The following is a 26,388-nucleotide window of genomic DNA, read 5'->3' as shown; positions in this document are numbered from 1 at the left end:
CCTGGCTCCACCCCAAAAGTTCCCAGATATTTCTTGAGTCAGACTTGGCAGCCGTATGAGGATTTTGCAGGCAGCCAAGCTTAACAGCCTCAGGGAACACGTTACGCACATGCAGGGGAGGGGAACGAGTCCCTTGTTTATGTGCCTGAAGGGATGGGAACGAGGAATGCTCTGAGAAGCTCTGGGTCGGTCGGGCCTGGAGGAAAATTCTTTCCTGGCGGCATTACCCTGGGCATAGACGAAAAGGCCACAAGACCCAAACACTGGCTCACCCCTCCCCGCTCTCCCTTTCACGGTCTGCCGAAATGCTTTCCTTCTGTCCCAGTTTTTCCCTGCGCAGGGTGGATCTGCAAGGCAGCGAATGCGCTGACTTATTGGGTTTTATAAGCAGAGAGAAGGAAGGAAGGAAGCTGGCTCTCTGGAATCTCTTTCAAGTTGTTTTATGGATGTGGCGGGGTGTCTGTGTGTGCGTAGCCGCTGCCGCGTTGGCCTGAAACAGCAGAACGAAGTCGGGAGTCCAGGGACACCTTTAAGAGCAACGAAGCGTTATTGCTCTGTGGCTGGGGAGTTGAACTCATTTGTTATAGGGGAGGGACGGTGGCTCAGTGGTAGAGCATCTGCTTGGGAAGCAGAAGGTCCCAGGTTCAATCCCTGGCATCTCCAAAAAAGGGTCCAGGCAAAGAGGCGTGGAAAACCTCCGCTTGAGACCCTGGAGAGCCGCTGCCAGTCTGAGAAGACAGTACTGACTTTGATGGACCAAGGGTCTGATTCAGTATAAGGCAGCTTCATATGTTCATATGTTATGAGGGCCGGATCTGACATAAATGAGACCTTGTCGGGCCAGGCCAGGGGTGGCCAAACTGTGGCTCGGGAGCCACGTGTGGCTCTTTCACATGCATTGTGTGGCTCTTGAAGCACCACCATCCCATTGGCTGGCTTGGAGAAGTTATTTGTCTCTTTAAATCACTAAGCCAAGCCGGAAAACCTCTATGAAACTCGCAACATGTCATAGTATTAAAGAGAACTGTTTTAAGATGATGTATAGATGGTATATGACTCCAAAAAAATTAGCAAAGATGAACAATAAGATGCCAGATAGGTGTTGGAAATGTAAAAAGCATGAAGGTTCTTTCTACCATATGTGGTGGACTTGTGAAAGAGCTAAAATGTTTTGGCAGATGATTCAACAAGAGATATCTAAGATCCTAGGATATGAATTTAACAAAGAAGCAGAGACTTTTCTGCTGGGATTACAAATGGAAAAATTTCCGAAAGAAGATAGAACTTTAATATGGTACTTGCTCTCAGCTGCTAGGACATTGTATGCGCAGTTGTGGAAGCAAGAAAAAATACCAGAAAAATGGGACTGGACTATAAAAGTTATGTCATGGAGTGAAATGGACAAGCTAACAAGAAAACTAAGAGACTGCGATTTAGAACTTTTTAATCAGGAGTGGAAGAAATTCAGAAGATATGTAGAAAAAGAGTGGAAAATAAAAGGACATTGGACAATTTTTGAAGATTAAGACCTTTAAGACAAGAATATAACTTTTGAAGGGGGGATCTTTTTCTTAATCAATTTTTGTTTTTTCTTGATAGTTAAAGGTACCTTTAATATCTGTTTTTTTTAAAAAAAAATAACACTGGCGGGGGTCAATTATTGGGGGGAGGGGTGGGAGAAAAGTAAGATGTGGGGTAGAATGATTTTTTTTTTTAATCTTAAGCTTTTTATAAGTTGTAGATATAGTTCTACTACCATATGTTACTAATAAAAATTGTTTATACTCGAAAAAATCACTAAGCCAAGCCAGCCAGCAGTTTGGAGAATGCATTTAAAGCTGCTTTCTTTCCACCTCTCTTCCTAATCTTCCTTCCTTGTGGCTCTCAAACATCTGACATTAATGCTGTGTGGCTCTTACGTTAAGGAAGTTTGGTCACCCCTGGGCCAGGCCATGTTTAAGATTAGGTAGAAGATATAAACTTTATAAAGGACACAAACACAATTTAAAAAAAAAACGGCTTAAAACATTAGCACTTGTTGGTCTTCAAGGCGCTTTCTGTATTTCTCTCATGGGATTCAGGGAAGGGGGCAAAGGAAGCTGTGGCTTTTTCTTTCCTTCCCCAGAGGACTGGGGGAGGAGAGGCTTTGCTGTGCAATTGACAGAGTTCGGGAAAACAAGCGCTGCCTTCCCCCCTTCCTCCCCAAGGGAGGAGCCTCAGCCAATGGAGAAAACAGAAGCTTTGCTCTGTAGCTCCTGTGCGATTGAGCAAGCCTGGCAAAGCAAGCTGTTATGCAGAAGGAAGGAAGAGAGAGGGAGAAGGAAGCAGATGACAGCCAGTTGCTCGGGGGCCTGATTTTGGCCCCTGGGCTGCATGTTTGACACACCTCTCTACGGTAAGGCCAGACCTGAGACATCTATGAAGCACTGACCCCCGAGGAGTCCCAGCTGTGTTAGGTGCAAATGGCCCAGGTTGTTTACGAGCCGAATCGCCTTCTTCTCATCACCGCTTGACTGGGAGCGGAAGGATGAATGCAAGAATTCCAAGGGGGGCAGTGCAAGAAAGGGCTATTTCAGGTCCTCGTCGTAAACAAGTGCGTGACTTCTGGACCAGCAAACGGCACTGAGTCAGGGTGCTTATCGGAAAAGCAGCTGTAACTTCAGCCTTGCCTGGCTTAGGGCAGATACATCAAGAGAGCTCTCTGCAACAAGGGACAAAGCTGAGCTCTCGCCTTCCCCTGCACAGTTCTGTGCATTAAATTGCAAGCAGCCAATTCCCTCGGAGCTGTGCAGGGGCTTAGTCATTCCCTTTCTCTCTCTTTTTGCCCCCCCTCCCCCCGCAAAAGCCCGGGGGTGTGTGTGGAGGGGGGAGGAGAAGGCGAGAGGAAGCATTTGACCTTGGTACTTAAAACCTCCCACTGCAAATGCACTGCTTTGCTGGTTTCAGCAGAGCGTAATTTTAGGGCCTGCTTGGCTGATTACGGCAGGATATAAATATAGGGATGCGATTTATACTATGGCACGGGTCACAAGACCCTCTCTGGAGTGTCTCTTGCCTGCTGTTGGCATGGAGGTGAGGACTGCTCAACCCCAATTTGGGTGGCACTGATCCTGACTGGTTAGAACGGGCACTGAACGCATGCTGCATAAATCGCTAGTGCCCCTGTATAAACCGAAGGTGCGGCCTTATTTAGAGTACTGTGTACAATTCTGGTCACCGCACCTCAAAAAGGATATTATAGCATTGGGGAAAGTGCAGAAAAGGGCAACTAGAATGATTAAAGGGCTGGAACACTTTCCCTGTGAAGAAAGGTTAAAACGCTTGGGGCTCTTTAGCTTGGAGAAACGTGGACTGCGGGGTGACATGATAGAGGTTTACAAGATAATGCATGGGATGGAGAAAGTAGAGAAAGAAGTACTTTTCTCCCTTTCTCAATTGCTGAGCAGTTGGGTTAGAACGGATAAAAGAGAGTCTTTCTTCACCCAAAGGGTGATTAACATATGGAATTCACTGCCACAGGAGGTGGCAGCGGCTACAAGCCTAGACAGCTTCAAGGAATGGATAAGCATATGGAGTAGAGATCCATCTGTGGCTATTAGCCACAGCTTATAGATGGAACTCTCTGTCTGGGGCAGTGATGCTCTGTATTCTTGGTGCTTGGAGGGGCACAGTGGGAGGGCTTCTAGTGTCCTGGTCCCACTGGTGGAGCTCCTGATGGCACTTGGTTTTTCTGACCACTGTGTGACACAGAGTATTGAACTGGATGGGCCACTGGCCTGATCCAACATGGCTGTTCTTATGTTCTTATGCTAGTTCACAGCGGAAATGTAAGTCAATAAATTACGAATTCAAAGGGCATCTCTGTCTAGGGTTGCCAACTATGAAGTGGGAAATTTCTGGAAATTTGAGGACGCTACCCATGTATGGCAGGGTTTGGGGAGGGAAAGGCATCATGCCTTAGAGCCATCCCTCCAAAGGAGCCCTTTCCCCCCTCCCGAAGGGAACTGATCTCTACAGTCTGTAATTGTTATTGCAGATCTCCAAGCCCCACCTGGAGATTGGCAACCTTACCTCTGCCTAGAACTGACCGAGTAGCTTTAGGTAAGTCTCTCTCTCTCTCTCTCTCTCTCCCCTCTCTGCAGTATTTTGTAAGGATGACAGCAGTAAAAACTAAGAATGCTCCACAGTGCTTAAGATTGTGATGCAGAAATGCCTCGCTCCTGAGCCTTCATTCTCCCCCATTAAACGCATTATGCAGCAGTCAAAAGGGCTGGCTGCGGCAAAAGCTGCTGAGCTGCCCGGATGCTTTTCTTTCAAGGCAGATGCACATGCCCCTCTAGAGCCGCTGCTCGCTGCGTGGGCCTTTTTGCATGCACCTAGCCCTGAATCAACACCAGTGTGTGTTCTTTTTCCTTGTGGGAGCCGTTGACCCGGAAGTCAGAGCACATCCGTTCTTCTTGCCGCAGAAATCAATGCAGTTACTTCCAAATGGACAGCTTGAAGCCAATGCAGCGCAGTGGTTAGGAGCGGCAGGCCAGTGTCTGGGAGGACCTGGGTTCGAATCCCAATCATGCCTTGGAAGCTTGCTGGGTAACCGTGGGCCAGTCTCGCTCTCTCAGCCTAACCCAGGGGTGTCAAACATGCAGTTCAAGGGCCATGTCTGTGAGCCGCCCTGAGCCCGCCTTTGGCGGGGGAGGGCGGGATATAAGAATAAAACTTACCTTACCTTACCTTACCTTACCTTACCTTACCTTACCTTACCAAATCAGGCCCTCAGAGGTCTCCTATCAGGCCCCTGAGCAACTGGCTGCCATCTGCGTCCTTCTCCCTCTCTCTTGCTTCCTTCTGCAGCACAGCTTCCTTTGCAAGGCTTGCTCAATCGCACAGGAGCTACAGAGCAAAACCTCTATTTCCATTGGCTGAGACTCCTCCCTTGGGGAGGAAGGGGGGAGAAATAGCTTGCTTTGCCAGGCTCTCTCAATTGCACAGCAGAGCTACTGAGACAAGTCTTCCTTCTATTGGCTGAGGCTCCTCCCCCTCCTGGTCCCCTAGGGAAAGAAGGAAAGAGCCAGCGCTTCCTTTTGCCCAGTTCCCTGGATCCCATGGGAGAGATACAAAGAAAGCACCTTGAAGACCAATGGCTGCTAACGTTTTAAGTTTTTTCAATGATATATTTGTGTTTGTCTGTGTTCTTTATAAAATTTATATCTCTGCTACCGAATCTTAAATAGGTACACACACGGCCTGGCCCAATATGACTCGGCCCAACCCGACATGGCCCGGCCCAACGAGGTTTAGTTTATGTCAGATCCGGCCCCCATAAGAAATGAGTTCGACACCCCTGGCCTAGCGTATCTCACAGGTAGATTCATCACTAGAAGGAAGTGGTCACAGCCAGCCTAGAGTGAGCATTCTACCTTTTTTCATGACTTTTGCAACTGCTTTGCATTATATGGCCCTCACTTCCTGCATCCACTCTTCCCTCCCCTTACCCACCTGCATATCTCTGGCCAGTTTCTACGGATCCTTCACGCATCAGCCGAAGAGAGCAGTGTTTCACGAACGCTTATGCTACAATAAAATCTTGGAGGTGCTACCAGACTACTTACTATTTTGCAGCAATGAACTAACATGGCTAACTCCTCCGAATCTACCTCACAAGGTTGTGGTGAGAATAAAATGGAGAAAAGGAGAATGACAGGGGAGAAAGGCGGGATACATATGAAGGAAATAAGCCTGTGATCCAACTCCCCGGGGCGTTTTTTGCAGGAACTCCTTTTCATATTAGGCCAAACCCTCTGATGTAGCCAATCCACCTGAAGCTTACAGTAGGCCCTGTACGAAGAGCCCTGTAAGGAATTCTAGCAGGACCTCCTTGGCATATTAGGCCCCACCCCCCTGATGTAGCCAATCCTCCTGGAGCTTCCAGTAGGCCCTGTACGAAGAGCCCTGTAAGGAATTCTTGCAGGACCTCCTTTGCATATTAGGCCCCACCCCACTGATGTAGCCAATCCTCCTGGAGCTTCCAGTAGGCCCTGTACGAAGAGCCCTGTAAGGAATTCTAGCAGGACCTCCTTGGCATATTAGGCCCCACCCCCCAATGCAGCCAATCTTCCTGGAGCTTCCAGTAGGCCCTGTACGAAGAGCCCTGTAAGCTCTTGGAGCAGTGGCCCCCACCTTTTTTGGCCCCAGGGATTGGTCCCAAGCCCAGCAGGGTGGGGCACCAAATTTGCCCCCTCGCCTCCTCCTCCTCCCTCCAGGAAGACAGTTTGGTGTAGTGGCTAAGTGCACAGACTCTTATCTGGGAGAACCGGGTTTGATTCCCCACTCCTCCACTTGCACCTGCTGGAATGGCCTTGGGTTAGCCATAGCTCTTGAAAAGGCAGTTTCTGTGAGAGCTCTCTCAGCCCCATCCACCTCACAGGGTGTCTGTTGTGGGGAGGAAGGGAAAGGAGATTGTAGGCCGCTCTGAGACTGTCCTTGAAATGGCAGCTGCTGTGAGAGCCCTCTCAGCCCCACCCACCTCACAGGGTGTCTGTTGTGGGGGAAGAAGGGAAAGGAGATTGTGAGCCGCTCGGAGATTCGGAGTGGAGGGCGGGATATTAATCCAATATCATCATCTTCTTCTCCCTTTGCACAAGTTTAAGGCCATGGAAAAGGCAGTGAAGCGCCTCCCCAGCTCTTTAAAGACCGACCCCTCCTCGTCGAACAGCTGATTGGTGGGGGAAACCACGGCAGCCCCACGAGTGAAGAAGTGGTGCCGCCCTTGCCTCCTCCCTTCTTCCTTCCTGGGTGTGGGGAGGAAGCAAGGGCAGTGCGGCTTTTTCAGGCTCTCTTGTGCTGCTGCCGGGGTTTCCCCCGTCGATCAGCTGATTGGCAGGGAGGGGTCGGCCATTAAAGAGCCGGGGAGGAGCTTTACCGCCCCTTCCTCAGCCTTAAACTTGTGCAAATTGAAGAGGAAGCACCATGGGGGGGGGGACGGGGGGGGGCGAGGCTGTGTGGTGGTGCTGCAGCAGTGGGGCTGTGTGGCCCGGCTGCTAACAAGGCCACAGACTGGGACCGGTCCGTGGCCCCAGGGTTGGGGACTCCTGTCTTGGAGAAATGGCTACATCAAGGGTGTGTGGCCTAATATGCAAAGGAGTTCCTGCTACCAAGAAAGCCCTGCATTTCTCCCACCCGGTACCAGGAGGAACTGATCAAAGCAGTGCTAAATGGATACTGTGAGCATACCCCGTCTTACGCATCTTACTTAGTGAGCAGTCCTTTCTGAAGTAATTGCAAAATGAACGGACCACCCTGAGCTGCTCACCTGTTTTGAGCGCATACATTGCTCTGCATCAGAGTGCTCGTCTCTTCTGGGGGAGGGAAGAGAGGCCGTAAACTCTTACCTGTGACTGAGAAATTGGAGTCAAGGGTTTTGTTTTTTTTAAAGGTAAAGGGTAAAGAACAATTCGAGTGGAAGCTGCCTGCCTGACCAAGCCGTTGCCAAAACACTGCATCTGTTTTCCTTCAGTTTTAGTTCTTCTCGGAGATGTGGATTGGTATGATATATCCCAGGGGTGGCCAACGGTAGCTCTCCAGATGTTTTTTGCCTACAACTCCCATCAGCCCCAGCCTTTGGCCATGCTGGCTGGGGCTGATGGGAGTTGTAGGCAAAAAACATCTGGAGAGCTACCATTGGCCAACCCTGATATAGCCTGATCTCAGAAGCTAAGCCGTTTCGGTACATGGAAGGGAGACCACCGAGGAAGGGTTTACAGAGGAAGGCAATGGCAAACCACCTAAGAACATAAGAACATAAGAGAAGCCATGTTGGATCAGGCCAATGGCCCATCAAGTCCAACACTCTGTGTCACACAGTGGCAAAAAATGTTATATACACACATACACTGTGGCTAATAGCCACCTCTGCTTCTCACTTGCCCTGAAAGCCCCTTGCTGAGGTCAGTACCTGGATGGGAGCCCACCAGGGAAGGCTCTGCAGAGGAAGGCCAGGGCAAACCCCTTCTGCGTCTCACTGGCCTTGAAAACTCCTTGCAGGGGTCACCATCAGTCGGTTATGAGTAAGCCCTTTACGGCCAGAAGCCTGCATAGCTTCGGGACCGCCTCTCCCCATATGGAACCCTCCCCCACCCCTCCCAGGCTCTGAGGTCTGGTGCTCAGCATCTTCTCATAGTCCCTGGTCCTAAGGATGCCCAGTTGGCTTCAACGACGGCCAGGGCCTTTTCGGTCAGGGCCCCTACCTGGTGGAATGAGCTCCCGCTGGAGATCCGGGCCCTGCGAGACTTATCAAGGTTTCACGGCGCCTGTAAGACGGAGCTCTTCCGCCAGGATTTTGATTAACCCAGCAGGCATCTTCTGAAAGTCATCACTTCCGCCAGCATTTCACCATTGTGGTGTTATATTATGCTACTAGCCATCAGCCGCATGCTGTTTACTGCCTGTGCCTGTAAGATTGTTTACTGTGCTGTTCCTGTTCTGTAAGGTCTGTTTTTATGGTATTGTTTTAACTCTGTGTAAGAGCCCCATGGCGCTGAGTGTTAAAGCTGCAGTCCTAAGCTCTGCTCATGACCTGAGTTCGATCCCCGGCGGAAGCTGGGTTTTTCAGGTAGCCGGCTCGAGGTTGACTCAGCCTTCCATCCTTCCGAGGTCGGTCAAATGAGTCCCCAGTTTGCTGGGGGAGGGGAAGTGTAGATGACTGGGGAAGGCAATGGCAAACCACCCCGTAAAAAGTCTGCCGTGAAAATGTTGTGAGAGCAATGCCACCCCAGAGTTGGAAATTACTGGTGCTTGCACAGGGGACTTTTCCTTTTTCCTTTAACTCTGTTGTTTTATTGTTGTGAGCCACCCTGAGCCCGCTTGCGGGATAGGGCGGGGTATAAATCTAAAAAGTAAATTAAATGGAATGGAATGGAATGACTTGATGGTGCATAGATACATGCTCTGAAGTTCTTGCTAGCCTGGTTGTCTAATGGAGAGCTTTCAGCAGAAAGATTTATGGTCCAGAGATGGAAGGAAGAGAGAAGGAACCTGAGAGAAGGACTCTTTGAACAGGGAGAGGCTGGAAAACTTGCAGATTGGAGGTGTTTGGCCCAGGGAAAGAGAGGAGGAAAGATAGAGATGCTTGAAGGAACTAAATGTCTCACTACTCTCTGTTTGTCATGTCCCTCCACTTTTCTGTGGTGTATCTAAAGCGATGTGGTGGCTTATGTCATGCATCCGATGAAGTGTGCTCTAATGCATGAAAGCTCATGCTGGAATAAGCTTTGTCTTTAAATTGCCACTAGACTCCAGTTTGCCCTGGTTAGCACTTGAATGGGAGGAATACCCAGACTGGTATGCAGAGGCAGGCAATGGCAAACCACCTCTGAAAGTCTTTGGTCTTTACAACTTCCTGGGGTTGTCATAAGTCAACTGCAACAGAGAGAGAGAGGAGGAGGAAGAGAAGGAGAAGAAGAAGAAGATGATGATGAAGATGATGATGATATTGGATTTATATCCCACCCTCCACTCTGCATCTCAGAGGGACCCACAAACTCCTTTATCTTCCTCCCCCACAACAGAAACCCTGTGAGGTTTGTTGGGCTGAGAGAGTTCTCCCAGAAGCTGCCCTTTCAAGGACAACCTCTGCCAGAGCTCTGGCTGACCCAAGGCCATTCCAGCAGCTGCAAGTGGAGGAGTGGGGAATCAAACCCGGTTCTCCCAGATAACAGTCTGCATGCTTAACCACTACACCAAACTGGCTGTAGAGAGTCGGCGTCCAGTTATAATTCTCCCTGTGACCTTAACTAAATGGCTTTGGTGCATGAAAGCAAATTGCATTCTTTGGATAAGCAAACGTTGCTGGTGGTTTGCAGGGAGAACATCAATTCCACGGGCGCATTGTGTGCGCACATCCGACAGCAGAGGGCAGCCAAGTGCTTTTATAGACCTGAAAACTGCAGCGCAGTGGGGGGGGGCGAGGGGGAGAGATTTGGTATCTCTCCATCTGCAAACGCTCTGCCTCTGGACTGGTTTAAGAAAACTTGAGTGGGGAGAAGTGTGGGAGGATGAAGGAGGATTCCAGGAGACAGGAGCGGTTGGCGGGAGGCCCCACGAAGGGCTCATCTCTAGACAGAAAGGCGCCTTGACCTTGTTTCTCTGCCAGTATGGCCCTTCTTGCAGAAATTGGAAGATTACACGTCAGCCCCTGTGGCTGGCATCCCAAAAGGTACTCTGCAGCCAGCCAGCTTGACACTGTTGCAAAAGCAGGTGGGAAGAAAACGCTTTCTTCCAACTGGCATAGCCCGTTCTACGCAAGTCTGACTTTGGAGCTGGTTTGGGAGCTTCAGCTGGTGCAGAATTCTGCAGCCGATTGGCTGGCTGGCTCTTGATACTGAGACCACGTCTCCCCGGTGCTTAGAACAGCTTCCACCGGCTTTCCATGACTTCTGGGCCCGATTCAAAGTGCTGATGATTACTTTAAAGCTCTAAATGGCCTTGAAAGGAAAGGTCCCCTGTGCAAGCACCAGTTGTTTCCGACTCTGGGGTGATGTTGCTTTCACAACATTTTCACAGCAGACTTTTTACGGGGTGGTTTGCCATTGCCTTCCCCAGTCATCTACACTTTCCCCCCAGCAAGCTGGGGACTCATTTGACTGACCTCGGAAGGATAGAAGGCTGAGTCAACCTTGAGCCGGCTACCTGAAAACCCAGCTTCCACCGGGGATCGAAAGGTTGTGAGCAGAGCTTAGGACTGCAGCACTGCAGCTTTAACACTCTACGTCACGGGGCTCTTAAAATGGCCTTGAACCAGGGTACATTGGAGCAGTGTTCTCTCTAAGCTGAGCTAGCGTGAGCTAGCTCACAGATTTTTAGCCTCCAGCTCACGTATTTTTGTCTTAGCTCTGGAAAAATGACCCCGGAGCAGGGGTGGCCGGACTTACTTAATGTTAGAGCCACATAGAATAAATGTTAGATGCTTGAGAGCTGTAAGAACATCAGAAGTTTGAGAGCTCCAAGACAGGCAGATGGGGGAGGGAGGGAGAGGTGGAAAGAAAACAACTCTTAACTTTAAATGCATTCTCCAAGCTGCAGGCTGGCTTGACTTGGAGAAGAGCCAAATGCCTTCTCCAAGCCTGCCGGTGGGGTGGTGGGGGCTTCAAGAGCCGCACAATATGAGCCTCAGTTTGGCCACCTCTGCCCTAGAGCATAACAACTGATTCAGTAGCTCACAACTTTGAATGCCAGGAGCTCACAAAGTAGAACTTTTGCCCACAAGACTCTGCAGCTTAGAGGGAATGAATGAATGTATTTATAACAGTCATAGGCCAGCAAACAATTCATAAAAGTCCAATTCATAACCAATAAAAGGTGAAATAAATATACAATACTAAAATAGGATACCACCTAGAGGGAACATTGTTTATGAGGGCTATTTTCTCCCATCTCTTAAGATTGGGATAAGAATGTAAGAGAAGCCATGTTGGATCAGGCCAATGCCCATCCAGTCCAACACTCTGTGTCACACAGTGGCCAAAAGAATTATGTACACACACATATATATACACACTGTGGCTAATAGCCACTGATGGTCCTCTGCTCCATATTTTTATCCAATCCCCTCTTGAAGCTGGCTATGCTTGCAGCCGCCACCACCTCCTGTGGCAGTGAATCCCACACGTGAATCACCCTTTGGGTGAAGAAGGACTTCCTTTTATCCGTTCTAACCCGACTGCTCAGCAATTTCATCGAATGCCCACGAGTTCTTGAAAGTAGAGAAAGGAGTCCTTTTCTCCCTTTCTCGCAATACAAGAACTCGTGGGCATTCGAATGGTTCTAGGCCAAAAGTCTGCATGGTTCAGGATCTTGCAAACGGTCTAGCAAGGTTGTCTAAAATGTTCGGTTAAGGGGCCGTGATTCATTCTTGCAAGAGTGGACCATTGGTGGTGGTTGTTTTTCAACGGTGTGCATGTGTCATTTTAAATCTGTCAGTCTCTAAGGTGTCAACAGTCTCAAACCTAACTGCTCTAGAGCCAGTGTGGTATAGAGGTTAAGAGCCGTGAACTCTAATCTGGACAACTGAGGCCTGCTGGGGAGACCTTGGGCCAGTCAGAGTTCTCTCAGCCTCAATTACAGGGTGTCTGTCGTGGGGAGAGGAAGGGAAGGCAGCCATAAGCCGCTTGGGGACTCCTTAAGGTAGAGAAAAGCGGGGTAGTGGTTAAGAGCAGCAACTGGGTTTGATTCCCCACTCCTCCTCCATGTGCAGCCAGCTGGGTGACTTTGGGCCAGTCCCAGTTTTCTCAGAGCTCTCTCAGCCCCACCTACCTCGCAGGGTGTCTGCTGTGGGGGGAGGGAGGGACGATGGTTATTCGGCGCTTTGAGACACAAGTCCTGGGCCAGTCCCAGCTTTCTCAGAGCTCTCTTAGCCTCACCTGCCTCGTAGGGTGTCTGCAGCCCCAGTGCTAGGTGTTCTGCCACTCCAGGCAGAACCCCGCCTCCCCAGGACTCTAATTGCGCATGCAAAGCACGCGGGGCACGATGACGTCACCCAGAAGGGACGTCATCGCAACAACGCGCTTTGTGCAAGTGTTCTTTCTCAGCCCTGAAAGAACACGCAGCCCTGCCCCTTGCCTAGTCCCCTCTCCTGCTTCAGAGGGAGGTGGGTAGGGGCTTTCTTCGCTCCGAGCAAACTTTGCTTTGAGCCCCTGCGGCGAGGTGGCGCCCTGGGCAGCCACCTACCTCACCTACTCCCACACGCCGGCCCTGGGTGTCTGTTGTGGGGAGAGGAACGGAAGGCGATTGTTAAGCCGCTCTGAGATTCCTTCGGATAGTGAAGAGGGGGGTATAAAACCAACTCTTCTTCTTCTTCTACAGCCGACCTAGAGGGCTGCATTCTAAAACTGTTTTAAATGCAGGGGTGGTATGTCTTAAAACTGGACCTTGGCCTTAGGGCCAATCAGAGACTTGGCAGAGCTTGGGAGGGGGCCAATTAGGGGTCTGTAGGCCAGTCACACTGCACCTGTAGTTGTGTGTGATGGGTTATTTGCATGCTTATAAGCAGGATCTTTAGCCCTGCGAGCCAGTTCAGTCTTCCTATCACTGTGCTGTAATCAGGCCCGGCTCGCCCACTAGGCAAACTAGGTGGTTGCCTAGGGTGCTGGGAGGGAGGGTCGCCGAATTGGGCTTCCCCCCTGGTGGCCAAGACAACCGCCTAGTTTGCCTCCCTGCCCCCCTCTGCTGCCAGCTCCCTCCCCACTGCTGCGCTCCTGCCAGCCCCCCCAGAAGCTCGCCCTGCCGCCGACGCAGCCAGCTCCATCCCACCCCCCTGAAGCTCACCCTCCTGCCGCCAGCTCCCACCCCCCCACACCCCGAAGCTCACCCTGCCGCCATCACCGCAGCCAGCTCCCCCCCAGCCACGAGGACCCCGAGCCATACCAGCTTCGGCATCTGCATGTGTTTTGAAGAGACTTCTGGAGAAAGTTTCTTCCTCTCCTTTCCAGGAAGCAGGTATGGCTCAGCGTCCTTGTGGCAAGCGGGGGCGGGGGGGTGTAAATGGGGGTGCAAGTGGAGCACGGCGAGGGGGGCGCCTGCCTTGGCCGCCATGCGCCCTTGGGATTGCGCCGGCTGTAATCACTGAATAAAGAGCTGAATTCACCATCTCCTGAGCATCCTCATGCTTCAAACCTAGTACTTTCCAAGGAGATGAATGGTTTTGGCTGCAGCTGAAGGAGAAATGAAGGCCCCCTGTGTACCTGGGGCCGGGGGGGGGGGGCAGAATTCATCTCCTGGAAGGTCTCACGGCTGCTGCCTTGGGCCGCTTCCTGCCTTTCTGCTGATCTCTCAGCAGCCGAGGAGCTGCGTACTGGAGAGATTAAGAGACTGTCAAAGCACCTCTCTCCCCCTCGAGAATCTCGCCTGGAGATTTTTCCGCTGCAAGCATCTCCCTTTGGAAAAAGGGTTTAGTTCGGAAGGAACTTCTGATTAAAATATCTTTTGCGGGGTGGGGTGGGGTGGGGGGGAGACGGAAATCTTAGCTGAGCCTTCTGGATTACCCTGCAGTGCCTCGTTTCCCAACAGGTATCTCCCCCCCCCCCCCCCAATTAGGATAAACGTCTTGTGAAGGGAAAGAGCCCCTGCTTCTTTAGGATATTTTAAACTTGCGGGTACCAGGAAGCTATGGGGAAATGTAGAACCTGGGACCCGAAGGAAACGAATGGCAAATGCATGCTTGGTGTAGTTTGAGCTGCTTTTTTTGCTTCTAAGCTAGGCTGCTGTTTTGGGAGACATCTGCACAAAGCTGGGCTGGAATCGCCACTTTCTTGGTTTCTCTCGTCTGCAAAGAATGCAGTTCGTGCATGTTAGCTCGGCACAGGGATATTTTGGATGCAGCTTTGGGGTTGGTTTTGAGGTAATGTTACATTTCTAAAACAAAAGGAGGAGGATGAAGGGTTTCTGGGAGCCATGCCCCTAAGCCAGGGGTGGCCAAACTGTGGCTTTTTCACACACATGGTGTGGCTCTTGAAGCCCCCAGCACCACCTCAGCATCTTGGAGAAGGCATTTCTCTCTTTAATCACTTATCCAAGCCAAGCTAGTTGGTGGCTGGGAAAATGTATTTAAAGCTAAAGCTGCTTTCTTTCCACCTCTCCCTCCCTCCCCATCTCCCTCCCTTCCTTCCTTTCTTGTGGCTCTCAAACATCTGATGTTATTTGATGTGGCTCCTACATTAAGCATGTTTGGCCAGCCCTGCCCTGCCTAGACTCAATGGTGAGAAGTATTCTGCACATGTACAGTGGCACTCTTGTCTTCTTAAATTCAATGCCTGCGCTGAGACTTGGAATAGCAGATAGGTTGTGCCTCTGGCATGTTTGGCTAAATGAAAGGTCCCCTACCTTTTTTGAGCCTTTGCCTTCTGACACAGTGGGGCAGAAGAAACCACAGAATAGTGCTGGGGAGGGGGGTAACAATGGGAGGCTTCTAGTGTCCTGGCCCCACTGGTGGACCTCCTGATGGCACCTGGGTTTTTTGGCCACTGAGTGACACAGTGTTGGACTGGATGGGCCCTTGGCCTGATCCAACATGGCTTCTCTTATGTTCTTATGTCTGAGGCAGTGATGCTCTGTATTCTTGGTGCTTGGGGGGGGCACAGTGGGAGGGCTTCTAGTGTCCTGGCCCCACTGATGGACCTCCTGATGGCACCTGGGTTTTTTGGCCACTGTGTGACACAGATGGGCGTTTTCGCACAGGGCTTACCCCGAAGCGACGTCCCTCTTCACTGCGCAGTGTCTGCGTGGATTTCACACCAACTGCTCCGCAGAACCCGGAAGAGCCGCGTAGTGCCGCGGCTTTTGCGTCGCAAATGTAAACCGCCAAAAAACAACTTTACATTTGCAACGCAAAAGCCGCGGCTCTTTGCGGCTCTTCCGGGTTCTGCGGAGCAGTTGGTGCGAAATCCGCGCAGATGCTGCGCAGTGAAGAGGGACGTCACTCCGGGGTAAGCCGTGTGCGAAAACGCCAGAGTGTTGGACTGGATGGGCCATTGGCCTGATCCAACATGGCTTCTCTTATGTTCTTCTGTGACACAGAGTGTTGGACTGGATGGGCCATTGGCCTGATCCTACATGGCTTCTCTTACGTTCTTATGTGACACAGAGTGTTGGACTGGATGGGCCACTGGCCTGACCCAACATGGCTTCTCTTATGTTCTTCTGTGACACAGAGTGTTGGACTGGATGGGCCATTGGCCTGATCCAACATGGCTTCTCTTATGTTCTTATGTGACACAGAGTGTTGGACTGGATGGGCCACTGGCCTGACCCAACATGGCTTCTCTTATGTTCTTCTGTGACACAGAGTGTTGGACTGGATGGGCCACTGGCCTTGATCCAACATGGCTTCTCTTATGTTCTTAATGGCTGCCCCAGGAGGTGGAGTCAACCATGCAATGGCTGCTGCAGCTTACTGCCCCTCATCTAGTGAAGATCCTTGTGCTATGAGGGCAGCTGCAGGTAAAGCAACATTTCTTAAAAGCCTGCACTGCCAATCGGATCTCCGATGGCCAATCAGTAGGGTTGCCATGTCTGGGTTGGACAATATCTAGAGGTTTTGGGGGTGGAGCCAGGAGAGGGTGGGGTCTGGGGAGGGGAGGGTCCTCAGCATGGTCCAGTGCCATAGAGTCGCCCCTTCAAATCTGCCATTTTCTCCGGGGGGGGGGGGGGGGCGCTGATCTCTGCCTGCTGGAGATCAGTGGTAAAAGAGGGAGATCTCCAGGCCCCACCTGGAGGGTGGCAACCCTACATCAGAAGCTTTAAGGGCAAAAACTCCCCCTGACCCCATCCAGTTTCTAAAACCACTTGGTGGGCACTATGGAACCTACAGGCACCCTGCTGGCAATTCCTGGGTTAAAATGCCTCCAGGGTGGGTTTTCTAATCTGCCTGTTCACTTTTGTACTTCCTGAAAGGAGAATATAGTCTGAGGGTTTTCCTTTTAAACTAGGGTTGCCAATCCCCAGGCGGGGGCAGGGGATCCCCCGGTTTGGAAGCCGTCTTCCTGCTTCAGGGTCATCAGAAAGCATGGGAGGGGAGGGACATGTCTGCTGGGCACTCCATTATTCCCTATGGAGACTGATTCCCATAGGGTGTAATGGAGAATTGATCCGCGGGTATCTGGGGCTCTGCGGGGGGCCCTGTTTTTTGAGGTAGTGGCACCAAATTTGTAGTTTAGCATCCAATGACTCTCCCTAAGTTTCAAAAGGAGTGGACTGGGGGTCCAATTCCATTAGCCCCCAAAGAAGGTGCCCCTGTCCATTATTTCCAATAGAGGTGTGTGTTCCCTTCAAATGTGATGGCCAGAACTCCCCTTGGAATTCAATTGTGCTCCTGGCTCCACCCTCAGTGTCTCCTGGCTCCACCCCCAAAGTCCCCAGATATTTCTTGAATTGGACTTGGCAACCCTATAGAGGTTTACAAGCTGGTGCTGTTGCCAAGTTTGCCACTCTCTGCCTCTCCCCTGCAGCTTAGTAAACCCTATAGAGGTTTACAAGATAATGCATGGGATGGAGAAAGTAGAGAAAGTACTTTTCTCCCTTTCTCACAAAACAAGAACTCACGGACATTCGATGAAATTGCTGAGCAGTCAGGTTAAAACGGATAAAAGGAAGTACTTCTTCACCCAAAGGGTGATTAACATGTGGAATTCACTGCCACAGGAGGTGGCGGCGGCTACAAGCATAGACAGCTTCAAGAGGGTGTTAAATAAAAATATGGAGCAGAGGTCCATCATGGCTATTAGCCACAGTGTGTGCGTGTGTGTGTGTAATTTTTTTTTTTTGGCCACTGTGTGACACAGAGTGTTGGACTGGATGGGCCATTGGCCTGATCCAACAGGGCTTCTCTTATGTTCTTATGTGACAGAGTGTTGGACTGGATGGGGCATTGGCCTGATCCAACATGGCTTCTCTTATGTTCTTATTTTAAACTTGTCACATTCATATGGTTTTCATCCCATTTCTCTGAGCCCCTGCTAGCTCACAAGTGGCGAGCTGCCGGCCTGCAAGGATCTGTTTACCTTTCCTTGTTGATGCAAGAAGACAGTTTTCCCTGAGCATGCCTGTTTCCAGTAGGCTTCCTTGGATTCCACAGCTCTGCAGGAAGCTCCAGAGGAAGCCTCGTTTGAAACACAAACCTCCCTTGGCAGAGGGCTCAATAATTCTGCCTTCCCAAGCGGACAGCCTTCTGGAAAGCAGAGCTCGGTCTGCAATCCTGGGAAACGCAGACTGATTTCCCTCTAGCCTTATGCCAATCTCACTCTCCTCCGCCTTCCATCGGATTTCACTCTCTCTGCCCCAGGGCTGTAACTCGCTCTGCGTCTTCCGCGCAGCAGACAGAAACTGGGTTTTAGAGGATCTTGTTTGCTGCGCAAAAGAGGCGGAGCAGGTCACAGCTCTGGGACAGATAGTGTGAAATCCGACGGAAGTACGGCTAGTGAGAAATCGTTGCCGGAGTGCCTTTGCGGTAGGGAAGAGTTAGAAGCGACATGAAGGCCCCCTGGAAAGGATACAATCATGTGTCGGTCGGACGGTGACTTCTGCCGGAGTTTTTCGAGCTTCTCCAGTTGTTTTATCTCATTGTTTTGGGCGCTGTTGAACTTCTTGATCTCCGCCTGTCAATTGGAACAAAAGCATTCTGCTTCAGAGCCAGATTAACAATTAGGCCAAGTAGGCACTTGCCCTATGGGTCCCCATGCCTTTAGGGGCCCCAGGCCAGCTCCCCCCCACACACAGTTTCCCCCCTGCTTGCAGCCCTCCCAGCCTGCCCGTGCAGCCAGCAACTGAGCTGCTCTTTGCCCGACTTGCCTGGTGCGGCTGCTGCTGGTGCTGTCGCCAAGTTTGCCACTCTCTGCCTCTCCTCCGCAGCTTCGTCAAAGGGGCTTTTGAGAAGGGGCCTGCAGGCTGCAGTGGGGGCGGTGGGGCGGGCGCTCCGACTCTGAGCTAATTTGCGAGGGGACCCCCAAGATTTCGACTGCCTGAGGGCCTCCGCAGGGTTTAATCCGGCACTCTTCTGTTTTGTACAGAATTTGCTAACCGAAAAAGGTGGACAGATCCAGGTGGGCAGCTGTGTTGGTCTGGAGCAGCGGGACAGATTTTGAGTCCAGTGGCACCTTTAGGACCAACTTTTGTTAGTCTTAAAAGTGCGGCTGGACTCAAAAAAGGTGGGAACAGGCCAGGAACAAAATGCTTGTCTCCCTGCTCATTCTCCATCGTCCCAGTCTTGCATGGTAGAATTTGAGAAGTTTAAATCGTTGGGGTTAGGGTTCTCAAGCTGCAGGCGGGGCCTGGGGATCTTCCGGTATTAGAGTTGATCTCCCGACGACAGAGGTCGATTCACCCAGAGAAAATGGCTGCTTATAGCAATGATTCCTGCTGAGCTTCTCCCCTCCCCAAACCCCGCCTTCTCCAGGCTCCACCCCCAAAACCTCCAGCTATTTCCCCACTCAGAGCTGGCAACCAAGCCCAGGCCCTGCGAGCAAAGGCTAAGGAATTGGGAAGGTTCAGTCTGTTGAAGAGGAGCCTGAGGGGCGACGGGATCGCTCTCTTGAATAGGGTTGCCAAGTCCCTTGCAGCCTCCAGTGGGGGACTGTCTTCAATTGGAACAGTGGCGTGATGATGTCGCCCAGGAGTGACGTCATCACACTGGTGATGTCGCACGGCGGCCACTCTAGGCATTTCCGGGAAAACTCTATGGTTTTCCTGGACGCTCTAGCCATTTGGGAGGGGAAAGCTCTATGGTACCGTAGAGTTTCCCTTCCCAAGTGGCTAGAGCGTCCGGGAAAACCATAGAGCTTTCCCAGAAACGCCTAGAGTGGCTGCTGCTGCATGCCGCCGATGCCACGATGATGTCACTTCTGGGTGATGTCATCGTGCCGGTGATGTCGGAGGAGGTTCCCCCGCTGGCCCAATGTGGGCTGGTGGGTTGGGGAACCCCCGCCCAGACTGGGGCCTTTGCAGCCCTACTCTTGAACATATGAAGCTGCCTTCTACTGAATCAGACCCTCGGTCCATCAAAGTCAGTATTGTCTACTCAGACTGGCAGCGGCTCTCCAGGGTCTCAAGCTGAGGTTTTTCACACCTATTTGCCTGGACCCTTTTTAGTTGGAGATGCCGGGGATTGAACCTGGGACCTTCTGCTTACCAAGCAGATGCTCTGCCACTGAGCCACCGTCCCTCCCCTGATTGGCAGCGGCTCTCCAGGACCTCAAGCAGAGGCTTTTCACACCTATTTGCCTGGACCCTTTTTTGGAGATGCCAGGGATTGAACCTGGGACCTTCTGCTTACCAAACAGATGCTCTGCCACTGAGCCACCGTCCCTCCCCTTGAAGTATGTGATGGGCTGTCCCTTAGAGGAGGGCAGGGAGCTGTTCTTGTTGGCGGCAGAGGAGAGGACTCCCACTAAAGGGTCTACATAAAGGGTGGGAAGGCTTAAGAGATGCCATAAGAGTAGTTCAACTGTGGAATGGGCTACTGAGGAAGGTGGCGAGCTCCCAATTACTGACAGTCTTTAAGCAGTGGCTGGAAGGGCATTTGTCAGGGATGCTTTAGGTTGATCCTGCATTGGGCAGGGGGTTGGACTAGATGGCCTCTACGGCCCCTTCCAACTCTGGAATTCTAGGATTCTAACCCTAGTGGGGTGCAGGACCATTGCCCCATGAGAATCCAGAAAATATATGCTGGGTACAGAATTCAAGGTGCTGTATGGTTGTTAAGAATGTTGGACCAGGCTGAAAAGACTCAGGTTCAAACTCCACCATAAAACTCACTGTGATCTCTGGCAAGTCACTTTTAACTCCCTCTACTTCACTGGGGGGTTGTGTGGAGAAGGGGAAACAACCTCCTTTAGGGAAGGACAGGATAAAAATGTGGGGAACCTGGTGGGGGACTGGCTTTTAAATTCCTCACTCACCCGGGTTTGTTTGATGAGAGGGCCGTACACCTTCAGGGGTTGAACGACTTTCATTTCCAGCCTCTCCACCTAAAGCAGAAAGCGTGTTGAGTGCTGTAAAAAGAGATGTGCTAAGCCAGGGGTAGCTAAATTGCGGCTGGGGAACCGCACGTGGCTCTTTCACACATATGGTGTGGTCCTCAAAATCCTACCCCTCACCCATTCAGCTGACTTGGAGAAGGCATTTCTCTCTTTAAATCATTTCTCCAAGACAGCCAGCTGCTTGGAGAATGCATTTAAAGTTGCTGTTTTCCACCTCTCCCTCCCTCCCTCCCCATCTTCCTTCCTTCCTTCCTTCCTTCCTTCCTTCCTTCCTTCCTTCCTTCCTTCCTTCCTTCCTTCCTTCCTTCCTTCCTTCCTTCCTTCCTTCCTTCCTGCCATCTTGTGACTCTCAAACATCTGATGTTCATGTCTTGTGGCTCTCAAACATCTGATGTTTATTCTAAGTCAGGGGTGGCCAACAGAAACTCTCCAGATGTTTTTTGCCTACAACTCCCATCAGCCCCAAACAATCTAGGTGGCTCTTACATTAACGAAGTTTGACCACCCCTGTGCTAAGCTATGTGGGCAGACATGGTGCAGAGACCTCCTTCCAGAGAAGATGGCAGCAGGTATCTGCGCGGCTCCCTGAAGGATCACCTGGCGTATGGGGTGAAGGACAGTAAAAGTGTCTACATTGGCTTGCCATCTTAGATCTGTCAGGGTTCACACGCATTAACAAAAGTGTAACAGGGGATAAGGGAACAGTCTCCCCCACTGAGTGGCAGTGTGCATGAACATATGAACATATGAAGCTGCCTTATACTGAATCAGACCTTTGGTCCATCAAAGTCAGTATTGTCTTCTCAGACTGGCAACGGCTCTCCAGGGTCTCAAGCTGAGGTGTTTCACAACTATTTGCCTGGACCCTTTTTTTGGAGATGCCAGGGATTGAACCTGGGACCTTCTGCTTCCCAAGCAGATGCTCTACCACTGAGCCACTGTCCCTCCATGGTGGTCAGGGTGCCACCCTAGGATTTGGGAGACTTGGATTCGAATCCCCACTTGATCATGAAGTCCTCTGAGTGATCTTAGGGCAGTTGCTCTCTCTCAGCCTAAGTTTCCTTTCAAGGCTGTTGTCAATCAATTTTTATTTGTATCCCGCCTTCCCTGCCGAGGCAGGCTCAGGGCGGCTAACAACACAAGTCAATAATTTACATTATACAATATTTAACAGTAGAATACAATTCAACAATTTAATTAATTGTGAGAGAAAAAGGAACGGGGAAACCATGCTTTAAGGGGAAGAGTTCTCCCAGAATTAAAAACCAGGGTTAACAAGCCTTCCCTGACAATAGAGGGGCGGGTCACGGGGAGGGAGAAATGTCACACAACATGGGAACATCATTTCCAGGCGACTCCTGGGACCTCACGCTGTCACATGGCATTCTAGGAATTTTCCAGATCTCTGTGGTAAAGACCATATCGAGTGGAGAACTCCTAGAGAGTTGCTCAACGCCGTGATCTCACTTCCAGGGCTTTGAAAGGAAGTCATGTCGCTGTGTTGTGCTGCATTGTCCTCTCCCGCCACCCCAGTCCTCTCGACTGAGCACTGGTGAGGATTTGCCCAAATGCCTACGCTATTTGCAGCAGACCTCAAGACTACAGAGATCAGTTTCCCCGGAGGAAATGGAGGCTTCAGAGGGTGGGCTCCACGACATCACATCTGTGCTGAGTTCCCATCTGTCTCCCAAATCCGCCCTCTCCTGGCACCCCGCTCCAGGAATTTCCCAAGCTGGAGGTGGCAGCCCTAGCACTGGGATGAAACTGTATGTCTAGATCGTATCATGGAAATTGTCATGCTAGAGAAAGTTTTGCTCTTAAACTGCTGGGCTTCTCCCCTCCAAATGAGATAAAAGCCACCTCTGAGCGTAGCACGGCCAGGCCTGACCAGTAAACCTTCTACTTCTCATAGGGCTGTTCTTCTTTTCATTGTCGGCAGGACCGGCTCACCCACTAGGTGGTTGTCTAGGGCGCCAGGCGGGTAAAACAGCGCTGTGAGCTCACTCAGCGTCCAGGCAGGCCAGCGGCAGCTCGAACAAACTGGTTCCCGAAAGGCCGCCACGACTGCTCCCTTCTCCTGAGGGAGTTTGGTGTAGTGGTTAAGTGTGCAGACTCTTATCTGGGAGAACCGGGTTTGATTCCCCACTCCTCCACTTGCACCTGTTGGAACGACCTTGGGTCAGCCAGAGCTCTGGCAGAGGTTGTCCTTGAAAGGGCAGCTTCTGTGAGAGCTCTCTCAGACCCACCCACTTCACAGGGTGTCTGTTGTAGGGGAGGAAGGTAAAGGAGATTTTAGGCCACTCTGAAACTCTGATATTCATAGTGGAGGACCGGGTATAAATCCAATATCTTCTATCTTCTTATTCCTTATGTGGGTGTGGGAGAGGTATTTGTGAGTTTCCTGCATTGTGCAAGGTGTTGGACTAGATGACCCTGGAGGTCCCTTCCAACTCTATGATTCTATGATAATCACCGGCTGATCCATTTGTTCACTGTTTACGTATAGATTTGCCTGCCAAGCAGCAAGGATAGGTCTGTTGGAGAGGGAGGGAACTACAATGACCGTCAGGCTCTATAAGAGTGCGGAGAGCCAGTTTGGTGTAGTGGTTAAGTGTGCGGACTCTTATCTGGGAGAACCGGGTTTGATTCCCCACTCCTCCACTTGCAGCTGCTGGAATGGCCTTGGGTCAGCCATAGCTCTGGCAGAGGTTGTCCTTGAAAGGGCAGCTGCTGTGAGAGCCCTCTCCAGCCCCGCCCACCTCACAGGGTGTCTGTTATGGGGGAGGAAGGGAAAGGAGATTGTGAGCCACTCTGAGACTCTTGGGAGTGGAGGGCGGGATATAAATCCAATATCTTCATCTACCTCACAGGGTTTCTGTTGTGGGGGAGGAAGGGAAAGGAGATTGTGAGCCGCTCTGAATCTCTGATTCAGAAAGAAGGGCGGGGTATAAATCTGCAGTCTTCTTCTCCCCACTTCCTCCCCTTCCAGGAAGTGGGGAGCAGCCACGGCGCCCTTTCCGGATGCGGTTCGTTCGAGCTCTTGCTTGCCTGCCCGGGCGCTGAGTGAGCAAGTAGCATGGTTTTACCTGTCGATCAGCTGACTGGCAGGGGTATTGGGTATACTTAGAGAAAAATATTGTTTAGTAGAGTTAGGCATGAGTAAGCAGAGAATACGCAGAGATCGTTTGTGTGTTTAAAAGAATACGATTGCTTTACTTAAAACTACAAGGGAGGGTAAACTGGGAGTAAAATAACAAATGCTAAGTCCTACATGTTTACTTCTTGAGTACAAAGCTAGGAATGGCTTCTCTTCTCCAAACTTAGACAAAGGGAGGAAGAGATGCCATAAAATGCAGAATAGGCAATACATTGATTTCCAATCACAGCACTCAATTACTGGTTATTTAACTAAGACCTCCTACAGACTTTCCGGGGCTTTCTCTCTAGCTAACAGAGAGGTTACGGTAAACACATGTCACTTCCAGTTGACTAACAATAACTAGCTTAACTCTATAATTACTGAAGTGTTGCCGGCTTGCTAATCCCTACACAGGGGGACCACCTTTCCACAGCCCGGAGCGGCGTTTGATCACCCTTCCGGACGTTGAAATAGACCTGGGTTGGGGAAGGGAGGGAGGAGGAGGCGCAGGGGGAAGGAGGCGCAGGGGGCGCTGTGGAGGGGGCTGGTAGGCCATCAGTCTGCCTAGGGGGCACTGCCCCCTAACTTCCAGACAAGGCACCCTGACCTCCAGGGAGCACCCTGCTTTTCTCTCGCGCTCTCTGCCTCTCTCGCCATGGCTGAGCTGCTAAAGTGTCAGTAGCGGCAGCCGGAGCCGGGGAAGCTGAGCAGCAAAAGCAGCAAGTGGAGAGGACAGAGGTGGAGTAGTGGGAAGTGGAGGAAGCCACGTGGGACGGGCAGGGGAGGGGGGGACAGATGGAGCTGCTGGCTGCAAAGTGCCCAGGTATGGGAGAGGGAGGTGGATGGAACGCCCCCTTTTTTCACGCAAAGTGCAGGCCTTTCTTGACTCCAAAGTTTTAGGGTCGACTGCCTCGACGTGACCACTTTCACAGCCTCCAGCTTTCGCCCCTACCCCGAGAAGCGGCAAGCCCCGCAACGGATGGAAAAGGTCCCCTGACTTTTAAAATCCTGGCTACGGCCCTGTCGCCTAGGGCTCCGTGCGCCCTCGGGCCGGTGCCGATCGTGGGTCGCTCGAGCTGGGCTGTTTACCTCCGCTTGCCTGTAGTCCTGGACTTTGGCCAGCTCTTCGGCAAAGTTCCTCACCGCCGTCCGCAGCTCGGGGTTCTCCGTGTTGCTGTAGTCGATCAGCTGCTTGACCAGCTGGTCGGACTTGTCCCGCAACTTGGCCGACTTGCGGGTGTAAGAGGCCATCAGCGTGCAGAACTTGCCGAAGTACGCCTCGGCGTTGGTGACCACGTTCTCCATCATCTTCACCTGGCCGTCCCTGCAGCGGGGGAGAGTAAGCTTTGTTTTAATTTTGAGGAATTGTCTCTCCCCTTCCTGGAAACTTTTATGGTCATCTGTGGCGAAAACAAGTCTTACACAACTGCTGGGGCCAGCAGCTTTTCTCAGAGAGATATTGTGGTGTGGTGGTTGAGAGTGGCAGATTCTGAGCCCTGACCTAAAATCATAGAATCCTAGAGTTGGAAGGGACCTCCAAGGCCATCTAGTCCAACCCCCTGCATAGTGCAGGAAACTCACAAACGCCTCCCCCTAAATTCACAGGATCTTCATTGCTGTCAGATGGCCATCTAGCCTCTGTTTCAGAACCTCCAAGGAAGGAGAGCCCACCACCTCCCAGGGAGGAAGCCTGTTCCACCCAGCTGGCTGCATGTGGAGGAGAAGTGGGGAATCAAACTCAGTTCTGCCGGATTAGAGTCCGCGCACTTAACCACTACACCAAAGTAGCTCTCTCAGCTTCACCAAGAGGGCCACATCATGTGATCCTTGTGGCCAAGATCAGGAGGTAGAAACCAGCAGAATGCTTTTGCAGCCCTTCAGATGGTATAGGACCATATGGCTTCCATTCCACTAAGAGAACCTGTGTGTCAATAAATACCAGGGGTGGCCAAACTTGCTTAACATAAGAGCCACATAGAATAAATGTCAGATGTTTGAGAGCCGCAAGACATGAACGTCAGATGTTTGAGAGCCGCAAGACAGGAAGGAAGGAAAATAGATGGGGGGGAAGAGGTGGAAAGAAAGCAACTTTAAATGCATTTTCCAAGCTGCTGGCTAGCTTGGCTTGGGTAAGTGATTTAAAGAGAGAAGTACCTTCTCCAAGCCGGCTGCTGGGTTGGTGGGGGCTTCAAAAGCCACACAGTATGTGTGAAAGAGCCACAGTCTGGCCACCCCGAAATATAGCAACCCAAAAGTAAGATGAGATTGGTGAGAAGACAGTGGGACTGTCTTCTCCCACAAGTTCCTGCCTGGGAATGAAGACTGCAGGGAAGGGCTCATGTGGTGAGTATAGGAGACAGGGCCTTTTCAGTGGTAGTCCCACGATTTTGGAACAACCTGCCCAGGGAGGTGTTCCTGGCCTCCTAACCATTGATTTTCAGGATGGTTTTTTTAAAGGTTATGCATTTATTTATTTATACATTTGGTTAGGTTTTCTCGGAGTTCTGAGTTGTGACTTTTGAGTTTAGTTTTTATGTTTTGCATGTTTCTTATTTTGTGTGCTTTACTGATGTTCTAAGCTACCTTGAGTTACATAAGGAAGAAAGCCACCTAATAAATGGTTTAGTTAAATGAATAATCTCGCCCAAGCGAAGGTTGGCTTTTGCCATATCTCGGGTTTACTCTGGCCCCACTGTCCTCTGTCCGACAGTGTCTTCTTTTGACGGATTT

At 51.1% G+C, this 26,388-nt stretch overlaps 1 protein-coding gene across 1 annotated transcript in view; it reads right to left on the bottom strand.

Annotated features, from left to right (window-relative positions):
* The window catches only part of CIBAR2 (CBY1 interacting BAR domain containing 2), a 46,129-nt gene that overhangs the window by 8,512 nt on the left and 11,229 nt on the right, over window positions 1–26,388 (bottom strand). Inside the window, exons 2-5 of the mRNA XM_060254179.1 lie at window positions 24,748–24,982; window positions 20,439–20,507; window positions 18,039–18,140; window positions 7,389–7,394 (exon numbers count right to left, since the gene is read on the bottom strand). Of these exons, the coding sequence (XP_060110162.1) occupies window positions 7,389–7,394; window positions 18,039–18,140; window positions 20,439–20,507; window positions 24,748–24,982 (412 nt within the window). The remainder of the gene's footprint in view (window positions 1–7,388; window positions 7,395–18,038; window positions 18,141–20,438; window positions 20,508–24,747; window positions 24,983–26,388) is intronic.

Source organism: Heteronotia binoei, chromosome 14, assembly GCF_032191835.1.
Source record: "Heteronotia binoei isolate CCM8104 ecotype False Entrance Well chromosome 14, APGP_CSIRO_Hbin_v1, whole genome shotgun sequence".
Classification (NCBI taxonomy): Eukaryota; Metazoa; Chordata; class Lepidosauria; order Squamata; family Gekkonidae; genus Heteronotia; species Heteronotia binoei.
Note: the sequence above shows the minus strand (reverse complement) of the source record. Positions and strands in the feature narration are given on the sequence as shown.